Source organism: Typopeltis vanoorti, chromosome 15, assembly GCF_054136105.1.
Source record: "Typopeltis vanoorti isolate ZY-2024b chromosome 15, IOZ_Tvanoo_1.0, whole genome shotgun sequence".
NCBI classification, from domain to species: domain Eukaryota; kingdom Metazoa; phylum Arthropoda; class Arachnida; order Uropygi; family Thelyphonidae; genus Typopeltis; species Typopeltis vanoorti.
The window spans coordinates 23,024,913-23,046,941 of NC_143563.1; the positions used below are offsets into that span (position 1 = coordinate 23,024,913).

Sequence of the window (22,029 nt, forward strand, 5' to 3'; positions counted from 1 at the left end):
ACTTAATTCTCCACGTACACAACTACACTACTACCATCAACGCCATCTACCGCCCATCACCAATAATCAACTTCGACTTTAGTGGTGCAGGGCTCGGCGTCATCGGACAAAATAAACTGCTGGACGATTGTGGTGTGGAGTTAGGAATCACAAGACATCATTGTCATGTACTCTTGTGACACCGTTTGTGATTCCATATTAGTGCCTAGGAATCATGATAGGGCACTATCATTGCTTGCTGAAGCCTGTAAAATAACCGATAACCATGGGATCACCCTAAGCATAGAGACCCACTTTTCCCTTAGTTTTTCAAAAGTTAGCGTTATGGAACAAGAAGCATTGAAAAAAGGACATGCATACCCCATATATTTATATACTTAAGCCTTACTTAACAAATCTTAAATCAATCACATACAGCGACTGCCGTTGTTGTCTGAGTGGTGTTGTAATTTCTGTTGCGATTTCTGGCTAAGGTGAATGCCCAGATTTCATTCTGCTTCTAAGAAGGAAAGAGATCGTCTGTCTTCTGATAGGATTTTCGCACACTCTGTTGCCTCTCGGTCTTTTGGCTGAAATCTCAAAATGCGAAATCAGTACTATAGAATAGTCTTAACTGATACATTCGGAGAATTTTATGGTGCAATTATTTAAGCCTTACAGTAATATTGTTCATCTGCCAATTTTTATTGGCTTAGTATTTGTTCTCTCCAGAGGAAGAGATTCGTTCTCAAGAGGAGACTCTTGTAGTTGTTACCCGTGGTTTCTGAACTTTGCAGCTGGTGAGAGTGGTAAGTACCTAATTGTACCTATTTGGTGTTTTCATGGGAAATTTCATTGAGAAATTTCTGAAGAGCAGGGAAATAATAGTGCAGTTGGCTAGTCTTTGTCACAACTAGGACATCTGACTCTGTAAAATGGCACAAATCTAGATAAGCCTCAGATGGACGTGATACACCAGAGTAAAATGAAAAAGTTGATTACCTCGGCTTGCGATCTTCTATAGTCCTTGCAACTTTGAGTTTAGGCCATTACAGTAAGAACCTTCAGCAAGCTAACTTCACAAGTAGATTGGTTGTTACCTCGAGAAATTCAACGATTGCTGCAAACACTGTCTATCCATGAAGAATTTACTCTCAGATGTTCTATCTTAAGAGACTATTATTTAGCACTGGATTTCTTTCTTATCATTCTCTAACTTATTTCCCACTTTCATAGTGAGTTCGCAGTAGATAAATAGTACTAGTCTGAGCAAGAAATGCTGCACTAGTGCTAATGGTACAGATCACCAAGTGTTTCAACTGCCTAAAAATGAATTTTATTCAGGATGACTACCGGAAACCGTTTGGATATGTTGGAGTAATAAAAAGTAAATAATGAGCTAACGCCTTTTATCCCTTATAAGGAGTAGGTGAGGCCTCTAAAACCTTTATCTAGCTTTTGGAGACTGAGTGGGCAGTTCAATCTCCACCGGTAGCCAATCAGAGATAGCTGACTCTTGATTATCACTAATTATAGGCAGCCACCGACAAAGAGACCGGCAAACAAGTACTGCCATCTCTTGGTACCTAGGCCTTACAGGATATCTTACTGTCTGAAAGAATGTGGGTTCTACGGTTGATTTTTTTGAGTTTACGGGATGAAAAAATCCGTTTACCCATCCCAAAAATCGACTAACTCGGGAACCGGTCTAAGAAAGGCTTAGAAAATGTTCCTCCAGAGGTAACTAGACTCGAATCTATCTTCGTGCGGCCTAGCACAGAGGATGCAAGAGCCACTTCCACTGAGCTACACAGGCCTCCCATGTTGGAGTATTGAACCATAAATATAGTTTTTCTCTTAGACCTTATGTAATAGGCATTGCTATACAATCACAGGAGCCAAATGAAGTAGAATAGCAAGTAGAGGTGGCAACGGGATAATTTTACAACTTAGGAATGTCCTCTTACGTTATCAGCAGGAATAAGAACTCTAGATGTCCCTTGCAAATAATGCAATTCTATAAGAAAACGTAAGAATTGTTTTGAAAGATAGGATCCTTTGACTGACATTCGTATTCCATAAATCCGATAAACCTCAAATATAAAGTGTTTGCTAAACTACTAAATCGGCCGGCTCAAGCATCACTTGAGATATAATTAAATGTAAAATGGTCTCTGAGATACTTTGCAGATCATCAATATCTCCTGTAACTGGTCTTCTTTTGGTCTGCAGCGTAAAAACAAATTTACGAAGAATTTTGTAGTAAAATTTTCCTTACACTAGTAAGACAAAAAGGTTTTAAAGCTAGAAGAAAGAAATACTTTTCAGCATCTTTAAGTTTATTTGTATAGTCCATCTCTGTGAGGGACATTTTAAGGTATATATTTTGAGAGCTGCTACTAGATTGTTAACAAATGCATTTTTTTTTCTGATCCTACTAGACTTCAATGAGAAGTGTGATAGAGTTGTCCCCTCAGTCCAACTATCTTTAATATCATTGCGATTCAAGATATCCCAGAATTACGGGCCTCCACTTTCAGTTATATACGACAATGTAAGAATGTTTCTGCATACATTATATATATACGATATAGATAAGGAAGATAAGATACAAGATAATATACTCTTTACAAGGACCTGATAATACCTCACCTAGACTACTGCATACAGGTCTGGTCTTCTAGTTTCCATGGAGATTCTGATACAGCTGAGAGAGCGCAAAGGACAGTATAATGATTTCAGGATTGTGGAATACTGATTACGAAGATAGATTGAGAATTTGTAGACTACAGACACTAACAAACAGGAGAAAGAGGGATAAAAAAAAGATCATACAGAATTTCAGTAAAAGAAATTTTTCGTTTTATGGAGGGTAGGAAAAGGACATCCTTGGAAGTTGAGAATGAATGCTGTCAAGAAGGATATGAGGGTTAGATTTTCTCTCATTGAGTGATATGATTGAAATGGACTGCCATTGGATGTTGTGTGTGCAAAATAGTGTAAATTTAATGAATTCAAGAGCAGGTATGACAGTTGGTGCAAATAGTATGGCTTCCCTATAATAGTATGAGTTCCTGAAACCCTGGCTATGCATGTGTGTTTGCTTCTAGATTAATCTAGAAGAGATAAAATGCAAAATTATGGGTGACTGGGATTCCATCTCCTTTTATGATGGCTAACCTCACTGGAAGTATCAATCCCAATTTGCGAGGGACTTATGCCTTATTCACCTCGTTACCACCCTTAGCAACAATTATCGTTTTCTCATAGTCACTCTTTCTTCCCCAGGCTATATAAAGAATTCCTTAGGATTTACATATGTAAATCCTATGAATTGTAAATTCATATTATAATTTTTTGTTTATCACGTTTGTCACTTTCTTAGCCAGCGTTTTATAGTCATCATGTAATAACTCACCAAGTTCTTGTTTATACCTTCTCCCAAGCAATTGTTTGTTATGAACTTCTTTGCAAATTTCATTATTCACCCACTTTACACTCATTCTATCTGTCTGTCGGAATATAGCCTGTTATCATTGCCTTCATTCTTTCAACAGGTCCCAAGCAGGACCATATTAAGGCACGAGCAGGACCGTCGCTAGATTAGATTGCCCCTGATGGATTATAAGACAAAAATATAAAAAATTCATCAATTGCTATTTTGTTTTTATTACAAGAGAAACATTACTAAATCACTTACAGAATTGACAACTATATAAGAATATAAATTAAATTATACTTTATAAATATTTCCGATACTGATTCCATGAATAGTCTTTCGAATTTGAACTTGCTACGGTGTATTATTGTAGCTTTCTTCCACGTATTCTGTGGCGTGTATCCAGAGCATGGCCTGCAAGACCCGAGTGGCTGTACTTGGGAAACTGGATGTAGTCCTTGTGTTCCAAAATTCTGATATTCGCTGTCCTGCCTGTTTGGTCAAAGTAAGACAGTTTACAGCTGCAAGGGACCTGGTATACACTAGGTAGGTCTAGGGGAAGTGGTTGGTCTTTAGTGGAGCGGATAAGGGATAAAACTTTTCTGTATGGTCTGTAACAGGAGATCAAGTCATGTTTTTTAAGATTTTGGTAATTTTTTCCGAGGTGCCTCGGATGTAGGGAATGGTGATGGATTTAGAGTAATCCTTGTGAAGGGGGGAGGGGGTTGTGGTTTGTTGGTTTCAATATTTTTTTGGATATTATGGGGGGAGGGTAGCCATTGGCTGAGAAAGTGTTGTGGATGTGATTTAGTTGTGTTTAGGGCCTTGTCGTTTCAACAGATTAGTTTAGCCCTGTTGTATAATATTTTCACCACTCATATTGTTGTGGGGGGGGGGAATTGTTGGTGAATGTACCTGCCTGTATGGGTGGGTTTTCTATAAACTGAGAAAATCAAGGTTCCACCAGGTTGGCATTGACTAGTGTGTCTAGGAAAGGGAGACTGTTGTTTTCCTTTTTTTCCAGAGTGAACTTGATTCTGGGGTGTTGGTTGTTTAAGTGTGTTAAGAAGGAGAGGAGTGTTTCAGAGCCATGTGGCCAAATAGCAAACACATCATCAACGTAGCGAAGTCATATAGTTGGCTTTTGTGGGGAAGAGGCTAAGACTTTTTCTTCAAAGGTTTCCATAAAGAAATTGGCCAAGGGTGGGGAGAGTGGTGAACCCATGGCTGTCCCATTTGTTTGTAGAATGTGAATCCAGAGCATGGTCTGCAAGACCATGCTCTGGATACATGCCCCAGAATACGGTGGAAGAAGGCTACAATAATACACCATAGCAAGTTCAAATTCGAAAGACTATTCATGGAATCAGCCTCAGCCCTAAGAAACTCTCCAAACCTCAACAAATTTGGTTGCATGAGACTGCCCAAAATTTGGGAAGCTTACATCAGCAGACCTTCAGCTCAATGGCCAAGAATACCTACATAGCCCGTATGGGGCACCATCAAGACCTTTAGAACAATAGCTTCATTTCATTCTCAGTTACTGTGTTGGAGTGCCTACGTGCACGTGCCTTTTTTGTAAGTTTCTTTTGAAGATGGCAACGTAACGCCGAAATATCGGAAATATTTATTAAAGTTTTATTTAATTTATATTCTTATATACGCTGTCAAATTCCTTAGGTGATTTAGTAATGTATAAGGAACGTATAAGCTTGTCTACGAGAATTACAAGAGAAACATTAATGCAAAGCGATTACATATTAAATGTTAATTAATATTAATGGGAATATCACACAATAAAACTGTTTATAAGCTCTTCTAAATTTAAATTATAAGCTCTATCGATATAGTTGCTAGACCAACCAATCTTTCTTGGATCATTGCTGTGTACAAATAATTTTTAATCAGTTTAAGATTGGAAAAATTTCTTTACGCACTTGCTACGTTAACAGGAATTGTTAGCGTAGCGACGGCACTTACCACAATATGGCTAAAGAAGAGTCCTTATTAAGCCGTGCCGTGAGGAAGGCTGCCTCTATGCTACACCCTGTCGATGATACTGTGCATGGACACTTGCCCCATGATGCCATATTGTCTCTGAGAGATCTCATGTATCACAGGATTGAGCAAGAAAATGGAGAACATTTTTTACATTTTTATTCCCATAGGTGGGTGGGTAGGGACCCCCAGTGTTGCTTTGCATAGCAGCCTAGAATACTGTTAAGATGGCAACAGTCCTAGCAAATATTGCCAAGCTGATGTCTGATTCTACTATAGTCTTGCTTGGTAATTTCACATAGTCCCTGTCTTAATTGGAAGAGACAAGTGCGTAATCATCTCCCACAAGAGTATCGCATGATCACTGTCATCAATTGAAGGCTGCATGGAAACCTTATTGCCCATCCCATCTGCAATGGTATCACTAAATCTAAAACATAGGAACCTCGTGTTCCCTTCATATGTGCTAAATAATGGTGTCCTAGTAACTCAAGAAACTAATTTCTCTATTTCGATATGGCATTGGCTTCCCAATCAGATTGATGGGAACAAATAATTTAGGTAGAGAAAGATCATCTGTGTGACAGGATATGAAAATAAATATTCATTTTATGAATGTTCAAGATGAGTTTAATAAAAAGATTTTTTTTAAGTGCAAACCATTACTGTTAAAAAAAAATCTTTTATAATGGGCGAAAAAGAGGAATTGCTAGTGAGGCAAATAATTGGATTCGTTGTGAATAATGCAACAGTGGTGTTGCAACAATTAGGTTTGTTACAACAGCAGCAGGAGTTAAAGGGCTAAGTTCATGTGTATGTATATAGATGCCAGGAGTATTGAGAATAAATCTGTGGAAATTATAACATTAATTGGTTTAATTGAGTCTGGATTTTGAAATGAGACATGGCGTACAGAGAGGCTAACAAGAATGTACTCATTCCAGTCATTTACAGGATAGAAGTGATAGACCAGATGTTAATGATAGCAGATGACTTGTACCTGTTGAAAGTGGTGTGAGATTAAGTGGGATGTTTGAACGAGCTAGAATATATTGAAAAAGAAGAGACCGAAGTGTTTCAACAAATAAAATTAGCAACAGGCAGTTGATTATTATGGATGATTTTTATTGTAATAATACTTCATTGATTTTTCTGCAACATCAATCTATTATTCGTAATCTTTACTCCTGAAAAACATGCTTTAATAACTCTGCCATCTTTCACTAATTACTGAATCCCCACATAGCACTACATTCTTTTTGTTTTTTATTCTATTCACTCTTTCTCCCATTCCTGTTTGTTTTTGTCCCTGTTCCACTCTTACATTATTTAGTAACTCGTTTTCTGATTTTTGAATCTGAATGTCTGCACTCCCACCATGTTCATTTAATCTGTTACATGGTAATCTAAATCTAACCTTTTCACTTCTTAATTTCTATTCCACAAAAAGTATTTGAACAATATCAGAACTGTACTAGTTAAACAGTAATTATATTAATTAGTATATATGAAGATACAATGGCTGTGAGTCCCCTAAAGGCAATATGTCACCACCTTATGAAACCAATATGAAGTTATTGGTTATGATGTAATTTTATCTATCAATTGGATGTGCTCTCCTGGCCTGATTGAAGGACGGAAACCTGAGTTTCAAGGATCAAGACCCACAACCATTGTATGAGACCGAATAACTCACCAATGAATGAAAATATCTGACAAAGTTTTCTCATGTCATTAATGAGATTTGAACCCAGGTCTTTCTAATCAAGGGGCTCTCTATACTAAATGAGCTATAGAGGTTCCACGTGCCATTAAGATCTCAGAATACTGATGGGCCATTGTGATTCCGAGATCTCAAAGGGATGCGGAGAAACTGGTTACAATAAATTATTAAACCATTTATCAGAAATTCAGAATTATAACATGTATTCCACTCTCTTCAACTGGTAAGGTTTGATGACCACTTAAACTGGAGATAGCAGTCATACCAGACGTATCATTCTATAACATCGCAAAACTGCTTAGAAGTGGCTAATTTGTCTGTATAATCTTTTGTAACTTCTGCATTGGGTAGAGGTGATACAGTAGATATATTAGATGTTATGGAGAAGTCTATACAATCTTGTACCCAGGCATCAGATGAAAAACGTGATAGCAGATACGGATGGACCATTATGGACTGGTGATCTCGTCCATGTGAACCCCACCTTCCCATGGTATGGCTTGTTCTCCCAAATGGGACTTGTGATGCAAGTGTTATTGGCAATATCTGTATGTAAAAGTATCTGCCCAGTTCGAGGAAATACCAATTAGACCTTTAAGTGGTAAATGTCTTTCATAGCCCAGTGAAATACCATGCCATGCTTACTGGAAGTGTGAAGGGGCTCCTGCTATATTTCATTTTTTAGAGCAGGGTCTCCAGGTTCTTTCCCCCACTTTCTTCTCATACATAGTGCGGATGATGGACTTGCTGGGCATGCTCATATTATTATTGAACTAGGCAGACCGTATCTCTTCCATTTGAGGGTCCAATAGTTAAGCAGTTTTCTGCAGGCTGGCCACCAGATGGTATACATGGAACCAAACCCAATTAAACTTACCCTTCCAGTCATGACTTAACATAGTGAGCAACAGTAAGATTACTTGCCAGCTGATTGGGAAGCCTCCAACAGACAAGCAAGTAATCCTACTGTTGCTCACTACGTTAAGTCATGACTGGAAGGGTAAGTTTAATTGCTTTCAAACAGACTTAAGCCTGATAACTTTCTGATAGTTATTTTTCCAATTTTACCATTTGAGGAAAAAAAAAAAAAAAAAAAAAATATCCACCCTTCCACAACACTCTAACTCACCCAACAACTCAACAGATTATTATCCTTTTCTACTTATAAAAAATCTATCAACATGAGTATGTACAGTCATCATCTTTCACCCCACCCCCTCCACCAACAGCCATATTAAAACTTTTAATTATTTAGAATCATCTGGTCAGACCATATTAGCTTCTCCACTGAAATCAATCACACCTGGAACACTTTTTTTTTTCTTTCACCAATGGCTTCCATAAAGATCAACAAAATTCTTACTTTTGCTCCCAAACCTAACCTAATCCTTGAGAACCCCGATCGCAAAAAAAGTCCATTGCTATCCCTTATATCTGTGTGTGTGTGTGGGGGGGGGGGAACCCATAGGGAAAAAAAATTGTTTTTAAAAGATATAGTGTTCAAATATCCTTCAAAACCTCACCAAAAATGAACTATCATTTGAAGTGAACTTGCCAGGAAATTATATTCTTGTTTAATCCTTTATCCAAGTGTAAGCAAACAAAGTTTACATGAAGAATGTATACAGAGGCTAATGAATTCACACCAATGTTGCAAAGCACACTTCCTTTCAGAAGTGTATATTCCTATGCAGTATAGGAATGGTCACTACATAGACTGGTTTTGACTTCTATTATATATTCAAATATACAAGTAATATTACTACATAGGCAAAGTGAATATTAGATCCAACATTATTTCAAAGCCGAATGTTTGTAGAAACTATGAAAGTTTTGTAAAATTGACCTGAGAGCTTACAAGAATACAATCCTTGGCATTGGAGTGCACTACTTAAAAGACATGAGCACTGCCCAAGTGTCAATATTTTCATCTTTTATTAGTGCAAGTTTTTTTTAAGGTTTCACTGGCCTGACAGCTGTTTTGCACTGGTCAGTTCTCTTCAGAGACCAGGCAGAAAACTTAAGAGAGCAAAAACTCTCATTCAGTACTAAGGAAATTAAATGTCAGAGAAATGTATTTTTCATAAATGAACTCTCACTCGATGCATAAAAATAATTACTAAAGAAAGAGTCACACGGCTTTATTTCAGCGATGTAAAATTAATAAGCAGTAAAAAGGTTTGTCACTTTATTATTAAAATACTCTGGATCACAGATAGCTTTTCTCTTAGAAATTAAACTTGCCAATTCACAAGCAAACAAAGTTTACATGTGAAGTATCTTTGTATTCTTTGCTCCCGCAAACTGAAATATTTTGGTCAAACTTGAACAACAGCCAGTATTTGACTGGATAACGTAGAAAATACGTGCAATATCTACACTATATCTGTTATACAGGTGTAAATATAAATCCAAAAGACTGTTTTTGGAATCAGTCATAGCTTTACATTTATCTAACCTGAATAAATATGGCAGCTCACTCTACCAAAAAATCTGGAATACTCATAAGAATGTCAGCAGAATGATCAAGATTCCTTCATGTCCATACAGGATGTTAGTTAGGGCACAGAGTCATATTTTTTAACTCTGTATCTTCCCACTGTTGATTGTTATAAACAGTGGCACATCCAGCGGGGGCAAGGGGCCTGGCCACCCCAAAAGAAAAAAAAACACTAGAAAATTTGCCAAAAATCTTTTCCTAATTAAAATTCGTTTTTTTTATTTATGTTGTGTCGTGTCTTCTATTTCTATGAATTAGTGATAATTTCAGATGCTCAGTCATAGGTTGTATGTGAGTAGTGTGTATTCTGAAATTGTCTACTCTACTCAACTCACCCCCCTCCCAACATTAAATCCTGAGTGTGCTACTGGTTATGCATGCACAAATCTCACAACAGCGTGCCTATGAAAATGCCTAGTTTTGCTTATAACAGTATTCTCCATTCCTCTTCTTCTTCTTCCAAATACAACATCTTAAAAACCAATTTCTTACCATTCTTAAGTGGGGGGGGGGAGATAATCTAGTGAATTTGTGCTATAAAAACACAGTCCTGTTGTCTTGATATAGTCAAATGAATGCTTTTAAATGCCGGATTAAATGTTTATGCATATAAAGTAATGTTTAAAAAAAAGAGTTCACAATTGAACCAAGGTAGGCAACATATGTTCTTATAATGTGAAATGAAATTTCTGATAAATATTAATAACTCAAGAAAAAATTATTTTATTTAAAAAAAAAAAAAAGCAACAATCCATCTAAGTAAATAATTCACAGCAAAAACAAGCTTTCCCCATATATATTCAGATAAATACAAGTAACATTACATGCTGAATAAATAGAAATTTGGGATTCCAACATGTAGTCACTGTAAATAATAAATTAATAACATTTAAGTACATTCAAGTTTGTTTTTTCCACTATATATACAGTATATATAGGTATATTTATATACATACTATCAATTACACTTCACTTTAAAGCATTCAACTCATAACATGTGAAAATAACCAGATAATGAGATAGTTTCTCATAATTATATTTTTATATCAACAAATCATAACCTGAAATTGTACCTTATTACACATTTGGACATAACAAGTGGTATTCCACAAGTATTGCATTTTCTGTTCATGAACATAAATATTCATTGTTTTTCAGATATTTAATTTATATATCTAATGAATAAATATGTAAAGCAGATTTAACAAATCCAGGCATTGTTTTAATTTTAACAAGAGCAAGATGATTATTTAAAAATCTTTTCATGTGAACTGAGTAATAATAAATATGATCACCCTAAAGAAACAGGATAAAATTCTTCTAAAAATAGGATAAAAGACAAAGGTAAATGAGCTAAATTATCACAAAAATAGTATATTAACATGTTTATCATTGCAATGGCATGAAAGTTCTTACAAAACAAAAATACTAATATACTATTATACTTTTAGGCAACTCTTATTTTTTTTATTGCAAACTTTATTTTGCAGTTTCTCATAACAGTGCAGTTGATTGTCTTAATAATAACAAAAAAGAGACAAAAAAACATTGATACGCATAACAATATTTTCGTAATTTAATCCTAGAGTGACGAATACTCTTAAATTCAAATATTTAACCATCTTTTCAAATTTGGTTAAAAATTCAAATTTTTTAACCAAATATTTAACCATAAGAGATGTGAAATCTGAATCTAAAAGATCTTCAGAAAAATAATGTTTCATGAGGGGAGGTGAAATAATATTTCAACCAATTATTTTATCAATAATTGACATGAGCAACAAAAATTTGACCATGCTGGGTGAGAGAGAGGAGGAGGAGAAAGAAAAAATTTTTTTTACAGTGTACTTCATTATCGGTGAATGGTATACTGGGCAAGTCAGGAGGCTGAATCTTAAAAAAAAATTTAGTCAATTCTTTTCCCCTCACCTACTCTATCTTTTAATCTATGAATGGTTTTATTACATCTGTAATAGACTGCAAAACAGTGTATAATAACATACTGCCATTTTTGTGATTTCACATCCAACACTGGGTGGAAATAGATTCCTTCACATTTAAGTTTTTTTTTTTTTTTTTTAAAACGGCTAAGTCATCTGATCCATAGATGTATTTCCCCTTGTTGACTTAGCCCTTGTTTTATGAGAAGAAAACTTCTTGCAAGCAGACAACTAACAACAACACACATAAAACATACATAAAACAATCTATAAGAACACAGGAATGAATCACATTATCTAACTAAAGTGAGGTCATGGAACGTCATCTTACAAACTAATGTAGTCTGTAAGATGGCAAGAGTAGTTAAAGTTGCATTATTCATTCTTAAGAATATTAGTAACTAAAGGCAACCTTAAAAATGCCATGCACATGTAGTATTTCTCATAGAATTACTTAATGGAATTCTATGAGAAATAAGGGGCAGAGAACACTTAGACTTTACGAAATCCAAGACCAAATGTCGCTCAGTATTCTCAATGCTTTTTTTTTTAAACTATTGATCAAGATAAATCTGTGATGAAAATTTATTAAATTATATACTTTTAGTGGACAAAAATACATTCCACAATTTTCTTTTCTTTCTTTCTTTTTTTTTTTTTTTGTCATAATTATTTCAACATAATTTTCACTTTTTCATTCATAAAATGAGATTCAAAACGATTATAATAAGTTTAATAGTATTAAAATATGCCAAAATCAACAATCTGCATTTAAATGCAGAAACGTATCCTCAGTCTTATTTTCTGGACATATATTTGGCTAAGGAATTAGAGAATGCATATAAATTTCATTCATCCACAAAAACACTTTTTTTAAGAGATATAATTTGTAACAGGGATTAATCAAGAAAAAGTGTGGATGCTAAGAAGATTCATCATATCAAATACAACAACAACAACAACAAAAAAATGTAAATGAGAACTGATAAGCCAGCATTTTTCTACAAACTTCAAACAATCTCCGAGTAATAGGTGGTAAATGATATTCACCATCCTGTTTACCAAACGCTTGAAGTGAATTGAAAACCCACCATTTTGATTTCTAGAGCAGAGTTTCCAGATTGAGAGGGTTAGATAATCTGAAACCTGCACTACAAACCAAACTGGAAAATTTTCAATTCACTTCAGGGCTCCAGTAAGCAGGGTAGTGATGGTGGTGATTCTTTCATGGAAATTCCAAAAGATGGAAATAATGATGAAGGTTAATTGAGTTTGATTGAATACTTTTGAGAAATATTCCTATATTTCTAAAAATTATTCCTCTTACAAAGTTAGCTTGATCTTGTTCAAGTGCTCAGAAACTTATATTTTTACTCTCCAATTGTAAGTATGTATTAAATCCATTAATTTCCAGTATTAAAATCATTGAAATGTTTTTTAATACTAGATAGATTAATTCTTCAATTTTTTTAAAATTTTTTTTATATCTTCGGAAATCCAAGAGTTTAAAACAAGTACTGCAGTATATTGCACACTAGATTATGATGCACGTTCTATTACCACTTTAAGATATTCAAAGAAATTCTGTTGGTTTTGTTAGCTCAAGAAACAGGAATGTCAAAAGCACATAAAACAATATGTTGAATTATAACTAAATATTGTTAGCAATTCTAATTGCCATGAATGTTAATTCTTTAGCCAGAGTGAGAATGTAAATGGTCATACACTTTGAAAAGGATAAATAAAGATAATACTTATTTGAAGAGTTTCATTTGGAACAAATCTCCAAGATCATTTTCAATACACTACTTATGAATACAAATAAACTTTTCTAAAATACAATGACAAACATATAATTTTTTGTATAAAATATATACATTACAAATATATAAAAAACACATCACAGTTCATTTTCTAATTTTACATATGTAATAAATATTTACATATTGTTAGAAAAATGTATATTAAAATGTAATGAAATCACCATAAATTAATGTTAAATAGTCAATAATCCAAACTCATCAAAATGATTCACCTATAGGGTCTTAAACAAATGGTTAATCAATATCTAAAAACTAATATACAGAAATTTATTTAAATATATTGATTGATTATTTACAGTGGTCAACAGCATACTAAACAGAGAAAGCAAACACCCCTAAACTAGTATGACAGATACACTTGAATTATAATTCAATGATGTGAAACAGAATGAGCTTCATAATGCTTTAACTGAAAGATCCTTGGATTGTTCAATCTAAACAAGTGATAGAGTATATTTTTCTTTATGCATCAGAAATATTAAAAAACTAAGAGTCAACCACTGATAAACTTTTAAGTGTTATATTTCTAAAGAGATAGAGCACATAACAAGCACTATAATCTTCCTGACATGGGAGAGAAAAGTGTAGGATTTTATTCTGCCTCATCCCACCTGACTTCAAAAATTTATCATAAGTTGACCAAAATCAGATATAAATTCAATGATACTGATGAATTGGCACTGAATGGAAGGGACATTAGATAAAAATGAAATTCTCATTATATTTTCTTGTTTGTTTTATAATGTACAATAATAAAACCAGACAGACTTATATGAATTATTTATCCCAAAACATTCAGCTTATGTACTGAAGCTATTTCTCAGCATAAATCACATACGAAGCAGTTAGTGTGAAAGATAGAACAATTAAAGCAAAGATCAACAGAATGAAATTAAATAATAATGTAATAATGTTGAGTGGTATCATGCAAGAAGTGTTGTTATCATGTGACACCAGGAGGATGAAAAATATGGTCTCTGGGAAATAGAAATGCTATTTCCTCCAGTCACAGGTCCTACTGGAATAAATCTAGAATCATATATGAGAATTGTTTTCTACTAGAAAGGGGATAACTTATCTAAGATTATGTCTAATTTTGAGAGATTTTGTTAAACAATTCTAATCAGTGTCACCCCCCCCCCCTTTTTTTTTTCAAATACTGATTTCAAAACTTAGATTCTATTGACTAAAGATAGTTAAGTGGGATGTGATTATCCAATAGGTCTCTCTCTCTCTCTCTCTCTTTTATTTCTCCTCCACTGCATATTATGTGCATTGCCTTGAGATGGAGTAAATAAGCAAGACATGGAAGAATTTTTTTGTCTTCTATTTTCAAAATGTATACTGGTTAAATAGCCAGTAAAGTTATTCCTTAGATCCTGGACATGTGAGGATAGCATCTCCTCCCAGACATTTTGACTAAAGATTTTCATGCAAATAATAGTAAATTGTGGTAAGACTGATAGGCCCACTGCCAAGCCTTGCTTCTGTTCTTATATTTTGTCTGATACAAATGTCTAAACAATGTTGAAAGAGTCTAACGCTCTCTGGCAGTAATAGATCATAATAATAACAATAGTTACATCACTAGGTATATTCATTAAACCCACACTGTGATTAAAACAAGTCAAGGGAGAAAGCAGAACTCTTCTGCTTAAATCATAAAAAAATCACGAAAGTTATTAGGTACAGTGATTACATGTGATTAAGCACAAATTAGATATTGAGATATACACTAAATAAAGTTACACTTAACATACTTTCAATTTTAATATTCAAACCAGAAGAAAGGAGAAAAATCAGTCCGCATTCTGATTAAGATATAAGCAAAAAATATACAAAAAAAAAAAAAAAAAAGAAGAAGCAAGTCCTATTAATTATAAGAAGCAATGCAATAAACATACAGCTTGTGCAAATTTATATTTCATACATTTGTTGTGTGGAATATGGATAAAATGTGGATTTTTTTTTTAATCAACTCTAATTTGATTCAAATTCTTATAATGGCAAAAGTAAATCCATTCTAACTTACACTTAGTATAATCTAAGACTGAAATAATGAAGGCCGAAATGGATCAAAAATTACAAGTAAATATTATTAGTGCTGCCAATTCATCAAACTGAGGGATAATATGTAAATAATCTGGATGTCATTTTAAAAACAACAACAGACATTTGATCACTAACAAAAATACATGCCAACAGCCCACTCAGTGTAAGTTGCATTAACTAAAAGTTTCATTTAATCATGCTAAATTTTCTTTATTATGTATACTTTGTTGCATAATAAAAATGCCCATTTTTTTTTTAATGCATAAAAACTTAATCCATCACATGAACATATATTGAGCATCTATTTTCATAAATAGTTTGCAAGTATTAAATCCTTGAAGGCACCAGGTGTTCATGTGTTTATGTATTGCAATTAACACATAATACTAAGTGTTAATTGCAATACCATCTTAAGTTACCATTTTACATGATTAAAATCAATAATAAAATTTTGAGAGAAAAATGTTAAATAAAAATACTAATAGCACTTCACAGATGATGGTGCCTATTACATTTCTAATAGTAATGATGCCTTTCACATATATGCTAAAAGTACACTAAGGTCATCTTACTCTGATTTGCTAAACTAAAAGAATTATAGTGATTCTACTATATTCTATTTTTATGGAATCATTCTCGCTTTAATTCTAGTGCTAAAATGTTAGTCCAAATTAATACATATAACATTTTTCTTTTTCTTCTTTTTTTTTTTTTTTTTTTTACAAAAAAGAAATGCAACCAACATTGTTGTACTTTTTTAAAATTAAAAAACAAACAAACAAAAAAAAAACATATTACTAGAAAAAATGAAATCCCCTCATTCAACTGTTATAAAAGCCAAGACAGCAAACTCTGCATTGTAGATGTTGTTGCTTAAATTTTATAGATTTATTTTTTGAATTTATTGATGGTGAAGGTGAGTAAAAACTACCATATTCTGTTATAAATTTTCTGTTCCTCAGGAGTTTTCATTTTACACTGGACCTGCTCAGCAGCATTATTACCATAAGTAGGAGGTGGAATTCCTAAAACATTCCAAGAACTTGACAGATGTGACAATTTAACTGATGGAGGCTGATTCATTAGGTTTTTGTTAACTGGGGATGTTCCACTGAAAGAATGAATGCATCAAATACTAATTGTTAATTGCAATAAACATTAAATATTAACCGTTAATTACAACACATTAAATACTAAAACATTAATTGCAAAACATAAAATGTTGGTACCATTAAACATGGTAACATCATGCAGAACTTGAGAGCAGTGGGAAGGGAGGAGGAGCCACTGATGGGGAGTGAACAGGAAGTATATGAGGAATTAAGTAAACTTGATGTTAATAAGGATATATGACTTGATATGTTTGAGGGATTGTACCAGGGAGTTAAGAACAACTTTGTTTCACTTCACGATTCAAATCGAATGATAATCAAGATTAAGAAATAGGTTGACAATAGCATCTTTCTCTTTGATGGAGAGCAGAAATTTGTTAAGGAAGATTGTGTTTTAGCAATCCAATTACTTATAACAAGCTAACAAATACCTTCAAGAAGGGAGATGCATACACAGTGGTATATTTTAATTTTGCAAAGGCCTTTGAGAGATTACCATATGACAAGCTGATAATTAAACTGGAACAGATGGGTTGGATAGCAGATTAGTATAATTGGATAGTAGATGAGCAGAATATGAATGAAAAAATAAGAGGGGATGGGAGTGTGGAAGACTTGAATGATTGTGAAGTTTTTGGAGATTGTCTTGATTGGAAGGGCGAGTGGCTAAGCTGCAGAGAGCGATAAATGTGCTGAAAAAGGAGGTGGAATGTATCGGGAATGAGATGAGAAGTATGAGAGATGAGATAAGGCGAATCAGAGGAGTGAGAGAGAGTTATGAGAATGATAGAAGAGGAGAGAATAGAAACAGTAGAAGAGAGGGATGAGAGAGAGAGTTATGAGAATGATAGAAGAGGAGAGAATGGAAACGGTCGAAGAGAGGGAATGAGAAGAATGCAAGGGAGTGTTGGAACCAGGGATAGAGTGATGCCAGGACAGCAGGTAAGTAGGGGAACACAGAGAGAAAAGGTTAGAGGAGAGAGAGTAAGGGATGCAGGTGAGTAATCAAGGAACAGAGTGGAAAGAGGTACGATGTATGGAGACTCGATGATCCGTGGTGTGTAAGATAGGATGCCAGAGGAGTGTTTGCCTGGAGGAACAACAAAAGGTGTGGCTATGAGAAGTAAGTGGGGTGAAAGCGTGGATGAGATGATTATGATGGTGGGCACAAATGACTTGAGAGGCAGTGTAAATCAGGTGGCGAGAGATCTCAGATTCATGCTTCAGGTTGTACAATAGAAAACGCAGAGAGGAAAGATAGTGTGTATGTGTTACACAGGTATGATAATGATGACTGAGTAGAAGAGCAGTAATAATGAATAGCATAATAATAGTCAGAATGTATCAGAAGAGAGGATTGGAATATGTGGATGCTTGGGGGAATTTGAGGGACAAAAAGGAACTGTATGCAAGAGACCGCTTGCATTTGAATCAGGAAGGATGTAGGCATCTGGAGAGATTGCTATTCTGAACAAGTCGGTGTGTTAATGCAGGGAAACTAGAATTCCTAGGGTGGATGGTAGCAGGTGTGGCCTCTTGTAAGAATGGGTGCTTGGGGGAAGGGGGACGACATCAGGTAACGTTGAGTCCAGTGGAGTCTGGAGGAGGATAATGATAGGTAGAGATGCAGTGACATTTTTATGCTTTATACTAATGGCAGGAGTATCTGGAATAAAGGAGAGGAATTGGTAGCGTTGATTGCATCAGCCTGGCCAAAGATTATTGGGATCTCTAAGATGTGGTTTATGGATGATGATGAAATAACAGGAATAGAAGTGAAAGGGCATAGCATTTTTCGGCAGGATAGGAAGGGAAAACGCGGTGGTGGAGTACTGCTTATGATAAGTGATGACTTATATCCTCTAAGAGTGGGGGCTTTGGAAGGCAGTGACACTAATGGTTTTGAAAGCATATGGTGTGAGGTAGAGGTGGGCAAGACAGGATATTTAGTGGGATGTTACTACAAGCCAAGGAGCACAGAGGGTAGGAAGCAGGAGATGTTTAGGCAGTTGAGTTTGGCAAGTACAAGAAGAATGATTGTTATGGGAGATTTTAACTACAGCAGTATAAGTTGGTAAGAGGAAAATGCATGTAGTAATAAGGGAATGGAATTTCTGGAATTCTTGAGGGACATATGCCTTAGGCAGCATGTAATAGAGGGAACAAGAGTTTTGAATTTGGTCATAGTGTCAGAAGAGCTGATAATAAATGTGATGACATCTCTTTCCTCCCCCCCCGTTGGAGAGAGAGGGGACATGTGGTTTTGACTTGGAAAAGGAATAAGGAATAGACATGCAGGAGTATCAAAGAAACGGGAACGTATGTGGGATTATAAAACAGGTGATTATAATAGTCTTAGATATCAACTTGGGGCAGTTCCATGGAGAGCAGAATTGGAAGGCCTGGATATCACTAGTGCATGGGAAATTGTGAAGGAATATTTGTTGGCATCAATAGTAAGCTATATTCCATGAGTGAAGAAGAGGACACAATTTGGTGTAAAGTGGATGACAAACAATATCAAACAGGAACTGCAAGTGAAAAAGAGGTTATGGAAGAAGATATACAGAGAGAGAGAGAGGTGGAGAGCAGATGCATGAAGAATATAAGACACTAATATGGTAAGAGAGGTGAAACTGGAATATGAGAAGAGACTGGCACTAAGATCCAAAGATAATCCTAAGGAATTTTTTAGCAATGTCGCCAGTAGGAGGAGAAATTTTTGTGGAAGAATGACATTGCGGGATAAAAATGTGAATAGAATGACTGAGCAGAGTTGTTCAATAAACACTTTATTGGAGTATTTCATCCTGGAGAAGTAGGTTTTAATACTAGAGGGATAGAGCAGGTTTGAGGTGCAAGAGGAGAGTGTGTTCCAAATACTAAGTACTCTGGATGTCAGTAAAGCAGTTGGACTGGATGGTATTTCACCATGGGTGTTGAGAGAATGTGCTAAAGAAGTGACAGCTCCATTGACCTGGCTTTTCAATGAAAGTCTGGCTACAGGAATGTGGCACCCTTATGCAATGGCACTATTTTAGTGGATGTGTCTAACTATAGGCCAGTTTGTGTTTCATCAGTAGTTGTAAAAATCTTGGAGAAATTAGTGAGGGACCATATACAGCACTGGGCAGATAAGGGTAATGTTATCTATGAGAGTCGACATGGATTTGTTAAGGGGCATTCTTGATTTAGTAATATTATTGCATTTTATAATAAAGTGACAAGGGCAGTTGACGAGGGAAAGGCATATACTGCCATTTTTTTGGATTTTGCAAAGGCATTTGACAGGGTGTCACATGATAAGCTGATATTTAAATTGCAGACCATGGATTTAGATGTCAAGTTAGTCAAGTGGATTCAGGATTGGCTGTCTGATAGGTATGCAGTATTAAGGAGGCATAAGGTTACAAGTGGGGGCCCACATGGCTCAATACTGGGACCTGTATTGTTTAACCTTTATATCAATGACTGCAGGGGATATTCAGGTGTTTGCAGATGTGAAGTTGGGAAGGGTTATTAGTAATAGTGTAGTCGAGGCAGCCCTGCAAGAGGATTTGAATAAACTAGACAGATGGGAGAATGAATGGGGGGGTGTCGTTTAATGCAGCAAAATGTAAAGTCTTGAAGTTTGGGATACATCAATGGGAGGCTGCATACTCCATTGGAGGAGCTGTACTACAGGAAGTAAGAGAGACAAGAGATCTGTGGATGATGATTGATAGAAAACTGAAATTCAGGAAACATATTGTAATGGTGGTGAAGGTAACCCAGAGGATTGCTGCAATACTGAGAAGGACACTGACCTGCAGAGATAAAAGAGTAATCATTCCATTGTATAAGACCCTGATCAGACCACATTTAGACTACTGTTCTCAAATTTGGTTCCCAGGATTTGAAGGAGATAAATTAACTGTGGAAAGGGTATAGAGACAGATAACAAAGATGGTTTCAGGACTGTACAATGTTAGTTATGAAGATCAACTGAGGGAACGTGGACTGCAGAGTTTGGTGGAAAGAAGAAGGATAGGTGATATGATTGAGACTTTTAAACTGTTGAGAGGTGGTTAAAGGGTTGACACTGGGGAAGTTCTTTCGCTTGATGGAGCAGCAGGAAGGAGCAATGACAAGGGGCCATCCCTGGAAGTTGGAAAAGGAAGCTGTGAGCAAGGTGAGGAGTGGTTTCTTTGCATGGAGGGTGGTTGAACAGTGGAATGCATTGCCTGATAGTGGTGAGAGCAAGAACGGTCAATGAGTTCAAGGAGTGGTATGATAGACTAGGAATGATCTCCCAAGATGAGTCTTATGACTCCATGGAGGCCTGAATAATAATAATAATTAGTGCATTGGATTGGTGACTGGATGTCTGATAGGTGTCCAGTTGTATACGGGGGAGCAATATTAATAATGTGGTTTAAGAGTTTACTTTTGGAGGGCAATCACTGTTTAACTATTATGCTAATGATACTGGGAAAAGTTCAAATCTTAATATGCAGTTGTTTGCAGATATGATGCAAGGTGGAAAGAAATATGAAGAGTAGATCCTTCATTTAAGTCCTCTTACAAAGTTATAACACTTGTTATAGCCTTGCAAGAAGACTTAAATAGATTAGATGAATGGGCAAGTGAGTGGAGTTACCATTTCAGTGTTGCAGAGTGTAAGATTTTAAAATCTGGTATGCAAAGATGGGATACACAGTTTTGGATTGGTAGGGATCTTAGAGGAGGTGGAAGAGATGAGAGATTGGGTGGGTGATGGTGGATAGTGGGGGCAATACAGTGGATTATGGCAAGAACGTAGAGGATACTGATGTGTAAAAATAAGCAGATATCACATTTGTATTGTATAATGTTTTGATCAGACTTTACATGGATTACCATGCACAGATTTGATCACTTGGTTTTCAGATGGATGAAGAAATGGTCTAGACAGAACTGACTAAGGTGGTTTCTGCTCTCTGGAATGTTGCGTACGACAACAGATTGAGAGAGTGTAAACTGCAGAGTCTAGTGGATAGGAGCAGGAGGAGGGGTGATAAGTTTGAGATATATAAGTAAGTTGGTAAAGGGTTATTATCAGATTAATGTGTATGAGATCTTTCACAGAATGAGTGCAGACAGGAAGGATACGAGACCATTCCTGGAAGCCATATAATTAGGGTGTAAGCAGGGGGGAGAGTAGGTTTTTTGCATGGGGGTTAGTGGGTGATTGGAATACACTGCCCAGGGGTGTGCTGAGTGTAGAGACAGTCAAAATACCGTGTAAATGAGTTGGGAGCCAGTGATCAGCAGTGCTAATCAAACAGTGTCAGATGTTGGACTATATACCAAGAGAGGGAGAAGTTTAATCTCTAGCATTTTGAATTTCAGTCAAGCAGGGTGGGATCAAGACTGGCTTAACATGGTAAGCAGGTGATGCATAACATTGGGAGGCTGAAGTGAGTAGAAAAAGTAAAATAAAAA

At 35.5% G+C, this 22,029-nt stretch overlaps 1 protein-coding gene across 4 annotated transcripts in view; it reads right to left on the reverse strand.

Annotated features, from left to right (window-relative positions):
* Positions 1–10,367: 10,367 nt before the first annotated feature.
* LOC150098495 (alpha-tubulin N-acetyltransferase 1-like) overlaps positions 10,368–22,029 on the reverse strand; it is a 139,970-nt gene continuing 128,308 nt past the window's right edge. For 2 of the 4 annotated variants that reach the window (XM_090405129.1, XM_090405128.1), the window contains one exon: positions 10,368–16,565. In XM_090405129.1, coding sequence (XP_090261255.1) covers positions 16,382–16,565 — 184 coding nt within the window. In that variant the 3' untranslated portion in view covers positions 10,368–16,381. The remainder of the gene's footprint in view (positions 16,566–22,029) is intronic. The other 2 variants (XM_090405130.1, XM_090405131.1) reach the window with 2 other exon arrangements.